General features: G+C 38.0%; 1 protein-coding gene across 1 annotated transcript in view; it reads right to left on the bottom strand.

Moving 5' to 3' along the window:
- KCNMA1 (potassium calcium-activated channel subfamily M alpha 1) overlaps positions 1-11,615 on the bottom strand; it is a 997,979-nt gene that overhangs the window by 228,970 nt on the left and 757,394 nt on the right. The window contains exons 15-16 of the mRNA XM_019555536.1: positions 11,277-11,345; positions 7,018-7,029 (exon numbers count right to left, since the gene is read on the bottom strand). Coding sequence (XP_019411081.1) covers positions 7,018-7,029; positions 11,277-11,345 — 81 coding nt within the window. The remainder of the gene's footprint in view (positions 1-7,017; positions 7,030-11,276; positions 11,346-11,615) is intronic.

Genomic DNA, 11,615 nt, shown 5'->3' on the forward strand with positions numbered 1-11,615 from the left:
CAGGTGTGGCAGCACTAGGAGTGGGAGCTCTGTGCTGCTGCTTCCCAGAGCGAGCAGCGTCTGCACCATGCTGCCTCCTCCTCATTGGCTGAGCAAGCAGGGCAGAGCCCTTGTGGCTGCCCCAGGTGAGGCAGAGGCAGGCACGGCTGGAGAAGCCATGGGAGAAGTCCCCATGGCTGTCCTGCCTGTCTCCATCCCCTGCCCAGCCCAGCCTCCCAACACTTAAAAAAAAAAAAAACAGAAAAAAAAAGCCCCCCACTCACCGGCTTTAGCAGCATGGACTGGGGCCTCTGAAGGCTTGTGGCAGAGCTCCCCCATGCAACATGGATCCCTCCCCCCCAGCTTGGCACCCCTGTGGCAGCTGCCCCATGGCACGGGTGCAGTGTGGCTCAGCAGAGCACCAACTGCTGTCCGGGAGCTGGGACAGCTGCACCTGTCAGCCAAAGCCAAGCACCACTCAGCCCCAGTGGCCTCAGCTCCCAGAAAGCATGCAGTGCCCTGCTGAGCTGTGCTGCACCTGCATTATCACATGATAGGGCATCTGCCACACAAGTAGGCACAGGGGGTGATCCCTGCTGCACCACTGCTGGGGGGTGCTTTGCCATGAATGCCCAGAGGCCCCAATTGCTGCTCCTGCAATTGGTGAGTGTGGGGATTTTTTTTTTTAAAGCTCTGCAGTCACTGGGTGCAGGAGTGCTGACTGGGGCCTCTGGGCACTTGTGGCAGACCCCCCCTGCATGGTGTGGGGCAGTGGAGATCAGCTGGGATCACTCCCCCTCCCCTTGTCTGGCATCTGCACAGTTGCAGCATGACTCAGCAGGGCACTGCATGCTGTCTGGGAGTTGGGGTGGCTCCAGCAGTCAGCTGGAGCTCAACAGCACCCAGCCCCATTGGCCCCAGCTCCGAGGCAGTGCACAGTGCCCTGCTGAGCCACACTGCACCTGCACCATGGGGCAGTTGCAATGACAGTGCCAAGTGGGGGGGGGGCTGTACCCACTGCCGTACAGGGTGAGGGGCTCTGCCACGAGTGCCCAGAGGCCCACATCACCATTCCTGCAGTTGGTGAGTACAGGGTTTTTTGTATGTTTGTTTGTTTTTTTAAGTGCCAGGACTAGGCTGGGGCCAGGCGGGGGTGGGGGCTGGGGCCAGGTAGGGCAGCCATGGGAGCTTCTCCCATGGCTCCCCCTGCCCAGGGAGAGGCAGGGACATCCAAAGGAGCTGCCCAGCTGTGCCTGCATCCCTCCAAACTATCTGAATCACCAAATAAGTCTGAATCAGTGCTGAATCTTCCGAAGCTGATACAGCCAAATCAATTCAGCGCAGTGATCTACATCTCCAAATCAAATCACTATCCTCTGAATTGGCCAAATCCAAATCCAAAACAAATAATTCCCTATTCATACTCAGTAAGGCTGTGTGCTATGCACATGCATACACACATACATGTGTGCGTGCAACACTGACATGATTAAATATTTGTAAGAACATCTTATGCTACACTAGGTCATAAGCACAAAATATACATTTGTGATTGTAGTAACATGCAATATACTGAAAACAACAAAATCTTCTGAAAGGAATAAACAGAAATATGTTTCATCATAGCTATTAATAATAAATAAGAGTAGGGGTTGATGCAAGCTAGATTTTGTTCTTTCACATATATGTAAACACAATGCAAATACCAATGAGACTGAAGCAAGTTTTATCTACTGCACATCAGTTACAACAGTAACACAAAAATCTATTATCTGTTGCAACTGCTGCTTTACAAAAACTAGTATATGCTTAATCCAGAAAACCCACCGTTTGTATCATATGCATCAATAGTTTGTCTCAAATGTTGAAAAAATGGGTATGGATATAAATTTGATTTTAGAAAAAAGAAAACTTCACTCAGTATCATATTTGTCTCATCTGTTTACAGGTTTATTTTTTCCCCCAACTGAATGGCAAGAATTGGAGACATCGTTAAGTATGATATAGAACAATGAAATATGACAGCCTCTGAGTTTTGCAAATAGGTATCATAAAATACCATTTGATCATTTTTTGTATATAAATCCAATCTATCAAATCAGACAAGACATATCCAATATTTCAAACTTTATAAAGAACTGATAGAATTTCCCAATTTAATTACATTCCTGATCTAGGTCAGGTTTGACTCTAATGAAGTAACAGCTAGCTAGAAAGCTTCTGATGTGTAACTTCTTGGACAGTGCCCATGTCCTAAGAGATTTTCACATTTTTTTACGGAATGAATAATACTTTAAAGCAAAGATAGTCTCCTGAGCCTTCTGCTCCTCTATTCATAACTAAGTAGAGCATGTAGCATCACACTGATTTGTTAAAGGAAAAATATTTAATGCATTTTTAGCTGAATGTAATGCAATTTAGCATCTGAAATTAGGAAGAAGAACAAGATCCACTGGTCCATCTGACCAACAAAATCTCCAAGGACTTCCAGTTAAATTTCTGCAGGCCATATGGAAGCCTCTGTTCTACTACTGGAAGCCTCTGTTCTACTATTATCTGAAAGGTAACAAAGTCTCCGTCAATTTGGAAGGTGGGTTCATTTGAACAACAAGCCTTTTAATTTCATAGGATGCAAAAACTCACACACCTAAGAGAAAATAATATAGGTCATATAAGACAGGGAAATCATCCTGCAATGCAACAAAGCCCTAAATTACTTAGACATTATGGTAGATAAAAAACTGAACATGTGTTCACAGTTTGATCAATAGCTGAGATAGCAAATGAAAACTTGAATATCCAAGTAGGAGAATATCAAGTAAGACTGAAGTGGTGATAATACCTTAATCTTTGGAATCAGTGAGACCACTACTAGAATACAGTATTGTGACTACAGCTTAAAAAAAGTAAAAAAAAAAAAAAAAAAAAAAATCAGAAAAGAGTAACAAGATTAATTTATCGAAGAGATCAAAGAAATAAGTGCCTACATGGAAGTGATGTCTGATAATATCTCCCTAGTGCTCCTGCCGATTGAGTTCCCGAGGTGCTAAGCACTATGGTTTAAGGCTAAGGACAGAAATTATACATAAACCAGTATAATGTATCAGAAACAGTTCAAATCTGTAACACAACAGAAGTTCAGAGCACGTAAACTCCTTTCAAAATGGCCAAAACTGGTTTAAAATAAACTGGATGGATATAGTATCAGATTTAACTGATTTAGGTTAAATCAATTTACTGAACTTCTGTCAGATCCCCTCCAGATTCAAATTAACTCACAGTCCCCCAGCATCCCAGGATACTTTGCAGCTTCCCCACAATCCCCCCTGCCTTCTATGGTGGGCAGGCTAGCCTTGGCCTAAGCTGTTTGCTCCAGCCAAGCAGGGAGGTATATTCTACTGCCCCTGGCTTGTGGCCTGGACCACCACAGTCATGTGGCTGCATTTCCAGAATCAGAAGTGAATGTCTGTTCAGTTGTTTATTGGTTCAATTTATGCAGCTTAGACTAACCTGTGAAGATTGAACTGATTCAGCCTCAGGCTTTCTGACGGTCTGTACTTAGCCTAAATGTACAAACTGTCCACTGCCAGCTTCTAAATACAGGCTCCCCTGAAAGCTCACCAAATCATAGAGACAGAGTTGTGCACATTATTAATTTTTGTTTTACATTCCTCTGATGGGCATACCTGTCAGTGTACCAATATGATAATGTGCAGGAAAAAAAAATGAAATACTGTAAATTTATATTACATCAATAAGTTAATTGCACAATGCCTTCTCTCTGGGCATCAAAACGCAATAAGGCTTTGATAACTAGTCACAAGACTTTCTAGGTATTCTAACACTTAGTACTATTACACTGTCTTACAGATAGCTTGGGCACTGGATATTTTGAAGTTTAATACATAAATCATCATTGAGCACCATGAAAAGTAACCTGCCGCTTCCTGTTAAGAGTAATTTCCATCAACCATGAATCTTTGACTTATTGCCAGAGCTATGCAATATTTATAGGAGTCTTTTCCTTTCAAATAAGCAAGACTTGTTGAACTAGCATTATGTTTCTTTGAGTAAAATAATGATAGAAAATTTGCTACCAGGTAATTTTGTTCCTTGCTATTAGAACATACGAAAAAATTCTTTCAGATCTATTTTTAATGTATAAAGATTTCAGAGAAGGATAGAATGGATCTTTGCCTTCTTATAATATCCAGCTATCTCCTGATTGAAGAACAGAAATTATGGTCAGTAAGTTCTTCATGCTATATTAATGTTAGGCTCTATGTACTGGGTTCTATACAGGTATCAAACGAGTAAGTGGAAAGACTTAGTGACATGTTGAACTTTTGACTCAGTAGATACTGTTTTATTTATGGATAAAAGGAAAATAAATATAAGCTTGGCTCTCAGATAAAAAATTCATATCACAAAACCATGTCAACATCTAGGAGAGTGTCTGTCTTTCCCCAGGAAAGACCAGGTATTGTATTGCCTGGGAAGAGGTGAGTCAGGAATTAGTGTAAGACACATTGAAAGATATATGTGGAAGCCCAGGACAGGTAGCAGGATAATAGAAAGAATACATAATGGGGGTTTGCTGAGGTCCAAAACTAGAAGACACAGGAGTGGTGGCAGTCAGAACAGAGGTGCATCAGCTGAGCTAGGAGAACCCTCCGTAGCTCCAGTCTTTGCCAGTCTCACTCTTCAGTGGTATGAAGTCCGTATGTTTTACTATCATAGGGCAACAAACTTCAAAATCTCTAGGTGACTAAAACCCATTTTCTAATGCTATAAAACAAATTAAATTTCTGAAAATGTAATTCCCAAATGGGAACCTTTTCTGACTTAGCAACATCCCCCTTCTTCAGATTTTACTGCTAATCCCCTAAATACCATTGATCCATGGCTAAAAACAAGGGCCCATTTTTTAAATAAAGAATTAATGGCAAGCTTCTGAGTAAATGAATGATAAAAGCCTGTTTTAAACCTTGTGGTGGATGTACTGTACCATTCCCCATGAAAGTCAAATATTAACAGTATACTATATTGATCAGTACTGAATTAGAACATTATAACAAGGAGATGTGATGTTATTGACTATATAGCATTACAAAGTTAAATAAACACAGCTCTCATTTTAAATTGGCTCATGCTGTACCCAGATGAAATGCATACTATTACTGTAATAGCCTCCTTATATTTGCCATGTAATTCAAATGAATATAGCTATAATTTGAAATAGTAAGGCTTTCCAGGGTATCTCTCAAAAGCTTTGTGTGTGGAAGGTACACAAATCCCATAGTGAGATTGCATGCATACCAACTATTCATCACTTGTAACTCAAGAGGCATTGCTTCTTTCTTCTGGGCTCTATGATTGACATTAGTACAGATTCCATACAACTATACACAAAATCAGTGCATAAGACACTAAAAAGATACAAGGCAAAAAAAACCACAATACAACATTACATGCTACAGTATATAAAAGCCCAGTTACCACAAACAAATGAAAGATTGCTCCCAGGAGTTAAGCCCTTAACAAGATCGTCAACCCCTAGGAGGTGTGCACCATGTCCATACATTATACCCAGTACCCATTAGAACTAACAATAGCAGTACTTAAATCAATGCTCTTTAAAATAGCTGTCTTTTTTTTGGTTGAAGAAGATACTGACAAGTAATACAATGGCAATAAATTAACTGAGCAACATAACATATTTTATTCTGGGAGCAAGCAACTGCACTTTCTATCACAATTTTGCACTACTCATCATGCCACCATCAGCATGCCTTCACCACAAGATAAATATACTCATAAGCAAGAAGCCAAATAGAGGTGCAACAACTGCAGATCCTTGAAGATGCTAAGTGTTGCAGTAACTTCTCTGCAGTTGGATCATATCAATAATGCCAAACTGACAGGAAGCCACCTCTCTTTTCACACATCTACTAAAAACAACACGGAAGAATAAGACTAAACAGAAAAAAAAAGACACAAACGCAACAGAATAGACATGAAAAATAAGACTGGTGTGTGGAAAACAGGAAAGTGGGAAATTGAAAGATGGCTTAACAGTGAGAAAGAGCATTATTAACAGTTAGAACATGATGAGCAGTTAAAATATAAGGATTTGATAGGCCATGCCATATTTATTTCATTCATACCAAAAATGGCAGAATGAGCTGTAGCTAGAGGTGTGAGGCCATAACATGGGAGTTTATAAGAATATGCAAATCATGCCAACACAAGGAAAAGAACAGAACTAAAGAAGCAAACTTATTCAGTGAGTTATTTCAATAGTGAGCTCATGTATTAAAATTAATATGAACACAGAATACAAACTACCTATGGGTACTTCAGTGGAACAATATGGTAACTTCAATGTGTACTGTATGGTGATTAACCTGGCTCAAAACTGGATTGGCAATGCAAATATTCAGCCATTTTGGCCATTGTTAATGGCAAGTGAAACTACAAGAGAACATGAACTATTGTATTGTAGAATATGTTTAAAAAAAGACTTGTGGGGGAGGGAGGACATCAATAAGGATGTGAATATGAGGACAGTATGGTAGATACAGAGGGCACACCATCACAATACAAAACAAATGGGAAAAAAAAGAGAGGGAAGAAAAGATGGCATACAGCAGAAAGTCTGTTTTCCAAAAGTACTAATCTGATATACCAAAGATGTCATAAGGTAAAAAGCCCTACAGTTTATATTTTATTCCATATTTCCTGCAAAGAAGTTAGTGCATGAATCACAAGAACCAACAGAGAAACAAAATGCTATTCTCTCTCCTTGAAATTGGGGGCTCATATAAATATGCATATATATACATATATATATATATATATACACACACACACACGGACACATGAATATATATATATATATATATATATGTACATATATAAAGAGAAAGATAGACAAAGGTGTTATCTTCCTGAGTTCTTGGCAAGGAATTAGTCCTGGAGTTAGAAGGAGTGAAGGTAGGGTTGAGGTTGGAAGGAAAGGTAACGAAGAGGGCATACCGCTTTCGGCTTCTGCAAACGACAAGAAAAAAATTGCAAATCAAACACTTTGATAAGAAATCAACTGACACCAAAACAAACACAAAAAAACCCTTTATTTAAAATTCTCCAAACGCTGTAACGTTAAAAAAGGTTTTTCTGTTGAGAATGAGAACAAATAAATGGAAAGACAGAGAAAATTTAACAGAAGGAGTAAAACACAGGGTGCAAGAGGGAAGAATGTTGGTTAAGTTTTCACCCTTGCCTATATTTGGAGAAAATAAGATAAAAAAAAGAAATGGGACTGGCATTGAGAGATTGTGATTTATGCTGGTCTTTGTATTTTACACTGATGCAGTTAGAAGGAGTGCAGTCACTTAGAAATGTTAGAAATTTTCACTTTAACAATCTCAGAATGAGATGTTCCTGTAAACTAACATATTTCTTATAGAGATAAGGCATTTCCACAACTGGACTAAAAATAAATATTTTACAATATTTTAGCTTTTTTAGACTACATCATAGAAACAAGAGTATATCTGAAAAAAGAGTCCCTCATACATATTAAGACTGACCACATCAATGTTCATTAGTTCCAAAGTAGAATAAATTACTTCAAATGCACTAACAGCTGATTCACAGTCTCACCTGCAATCAGTTTGTTCAGACCTCTATGCCTGGGCAGAGACCCATTGCTGTCAGTGAGATAGTGCACAGTTGCAAGGATCTGTGATAACAGATCCTAAAACAAGATCTAAACTCTAAATTGTCTCTTAAAAAATTAAACCTAAGTATAAGGAATATTAAGTGATTTGTTTTCTAAAAGAAAAGTGTTATTATGGTCTAGATGCAAGAGTAGAAATCTATAATGAACATAAAATATAGCCTGTATATGGTCATTATATTTATTTTAAAAATATCTTACATGTTTAAGACTATATTAACTCTAGTTCAATTTTTATAAACATTTTAAAAGCATGTTTAAGTCCTACCTGTAAGATACTCAGTAGAATCATGAAACACCTAGGCGCTAAGGCCCCAATACTGCTAACAGGATTGTGGTTTATACCTTGAACAGTACAACTAAGACTAGTAGGGAGAATAAACACTATTGATGGTATGAATCAGCACAGTAACAATGACCTAAAGGGAGCTTTGTTGATTTATAATCGCTGAGGATCTGTCCCTGTGTTTGATAATACTGGCAAAAATGTACCCTAATTTACAAATCCTTAGAATGCCAAATTACCAGAAAAATTAATGCTTTGGTAAATGGATATTTACATCATCACTGAAACCATGGCTATTGAAGTCAGTGAGAAATTAATATGAGGATAGGATTCCACACTGTGTCTTTGTAGATAACTGTGCACTAGTACAAGGCTTTGCAACTTTTGAGTGACCATGATCCATAATCTGCATAGACTGCAGGCCCCTGACTGGCACACCTGGACTCCCCCTCTCCCCCTCCTTCCTCACTGGGGGAAGTACAACTCTCCATGCAGGACATGAGTTGCCTGGGCCACAATGGGCCCTGCCCATGACAGCCTGCCCCCAAAGGCAGTGCAAGAAGCAGAACCTGGAGGAACAGGGTGTGGGGAGCCTGGAAGCAGGAGCAGCAGGAGCAGTGGGAGAAGTGGCAACTGGGAGGGAGCCCATAGGTCAGGTCAGTTATTAACACCTTGCAAGCCACCAGCGGGACAACCTTGCACTAGTACATCTGATCCTGTAATTCTAGCATACAACTCACTAACTTCAAAGCGAATTCTGTGCAAACACAGGAGCAGATTGTTTATTCATGTAGAAATATTACATGTTTTTACAAATAACAATGGATCCTGAGGAAGAAGGATGATGCCTTCTGATTACTTATGAAGAACTAACTAATAGAAATTTTTCATTGGTCCTGACAGAACTGGTATGATTCAAGACCCTCTAAAATGTAAGAAATGAATGCTTTGGGTTCCAATACAGGAAGGCTTAAATCTCAGGTCTCTGGTAAGTCAATGGGATTTTACTTGATTTTAAAACATGGCTATCAATGTATTGTATTCATTTTACCATTATTTTAAGTACACGCTTAAATGCATGCTGAATTGGGCTAAAAAAAAAGAAGGTTAAATAAATGGTAGCAGAATGGTATGGTATTGTGGTGCACTATGACATAGACCTCAGGGCTATAAATTAATGTTACATCACAAAAAAGTAGTTATTCATAGTTTCTAAAGAAATGAAGACATGTTGGCCCTGATGTTCACAAAATACTGAACCCTAGAATAGTCCCTGGTACAGCATAGCAGGAGGTACCATTTAGACACTGGTTTATTATAGCAAAGTCTGATATTCAAACAAGTTTACTTATATATTGATGTCTAGCTATGTCAAACACAAGCTCAAAAGGGTTAATATGTCATCTTTAGTATTTTTCCCTAAATTGTCAATGTGTTCTTCCTATCAATCTTACTAATTATGAACTTTTACATTGTGTGAATGTAGGTAAGAAATGCCCTGTCTTACTGTTACTTTACTTGAGATTTCTATACATTCTGTGATTAGGGATTCATTCCAGCTTCCCTTGAATTTGTCAGCAAGATTCTCATAGGAGTCCTGGGTCATCTCCTATATTGCTACAGAAAGACTACAGTTTCATAGCTTATGGTCACTAAATGACCATGGAAGCAGTGTCTACAAAGAGTTGGGAATTCTTGGTGAGAACAATATAAATGTAAAAAGTGGCCATTAATGTCCTTTCTAAAAATGGATGAAATTGATTTAACATACAAGACCAACAACTGGTTTAGTTTACATCAGCTAACACGGAATGAGATTGATCAATGGAAAGTGTTTATTTTAAGATGAGCCCATGGGAGTCAAAAACATTTCAAGATTCTGACAAAATAGCAGTCCCTTAATCTGCATGACAAAAAGAATATTGAGCATCACATACACCTTTTCACACATAACTTGTCATAAAAAAGATGAAAACATGTACATGGGAATACCCACATAACAAAGAAAAAGATTTGGATTTTGTAACAGATATTCCTTCTCTTTTTCAAAGGTTTTTTAAATAGAAGAATGGATAATTAAATGAAGATCAGGAAAGAGTCTTTAAATAAAGGCATGGAAGAATATGAAAGCCTTCAAAATCTCAAAAGAACTTATCATACTTGGTTCAATGAGAGAATTTGTTGTTCTGGTAAACTCTGAGGTTGTATAAACTCAATGTTATCTATCAATGATTTTATGTGAGCAGGTGCCAAAAAATGGGGGGGGGTGTACACACACACACACACACACACACACATACACGCATATTTGTGTCTGTGTGTTTGTGTGTGTGCATAATTTTATTGCATCATCTTAAAACTGTAAGAGTTTTAGGCCAAGTAAGGATAAAATTCAGCTTAGACTGAAATATGTTGATATTTCCATATTTTTATTATAAACCCAGAGGTATGCTCCTAACATACTACAAAAATATTTAATATGATTGCAAACCTAAATTACACAGTATCACAACCAGGGAGAACACATTGTAAGAGATTTTTTTTCTGACATTTCCAGATATAATGGGGCTGAACATAATGTAAATACAGGGATGAAAGCCCCAGTAGATTAAGTGTAAATTTGACTACAATATACATTAGGCTCAGACTGTTATTTGTTCTCATATTAAAAAAATGCAATAATTTTTAAAAACCTAAAGCATCCTTTGTCTGCATGTGCATTTTTATTATTAACTATAGAAAACCTTTAATCACTTTTTCAATAGAAAAAGAAATTGATATACTGAAATTTTCATACTAAAATTAATTCTCCATAGCTTATTCATATTATTCTGAGGAGTTCATGCAGCACATAATAGGTAATGTTATTATAAGATAGTTAGTGTCTTCCCATTTTCCATTCCTGACAGTCTAGTAAAATATGTTGGACTCTGAACTGGAGCTGACACATTCCTTTGTAAGGCAAAGGATATAAAAGAAGTTGTTGTTTGATTGATATTAAATTATATGTATTGAGGATGATTTCTCATAAAAAATATCTTTTATCTTGAAACAAGGTATTTGACATTAAATTTGTTTGGGTGTAGAGACATGAAGAGAGATCCTCCCAGGATTATGTGAACTGGTGTAAAGTGATGCCATATTAATTATGCTTTGAAATGCTTTCAAAGGTGTAAGGATAGCAATGTATTTTTTTCTGAAAAAAAAGCAGACCAAATTGTCCATGGTGCAGTCCAAAACATCTGTTAGATTTGATAGTCATTGACATACCTGCTTTCCCGTTTTTCCGATTTGTATTCTATGGCTATCATTAAAAGCTTCAGCTTCGCAAATACCAGTCTGCAAGAAGAAAAAGCTAAGAGTCAGTCCTTCTTCATGCTCAACTTCACATAATAAGAGCTAGTCAAAACATTCCACTTTTTTTTTGATAAATAGGGGGACATTTTTTCCTGATAATTCTTATTTTGCAATCAGATCTACAAAGAACATTTTGTAAGGCCTTTCCATTACTATGATTATCAATAGACATCTTTCACCCAAATATGACTAGTAAGCAAACAACAGGTTATTAATGCAACACTGTTTTGATGGTAATGGTAACTGACACAG

Source organism: Crocodylus porosus, unplaced genomic scaffold (genome assembly GCF_001723895.1).
Source record: "Crocodylus porosus isolate Cpor-Errol unplaced genomic scaffold, CroPor_comp1, whole genome shotgun sequence".
Lineage (NCBI taxonomy): Eukaryota > Metazoa > Chordata > Crocodylia > Crocodylidae > Crocodylus > Crocodylus porosus.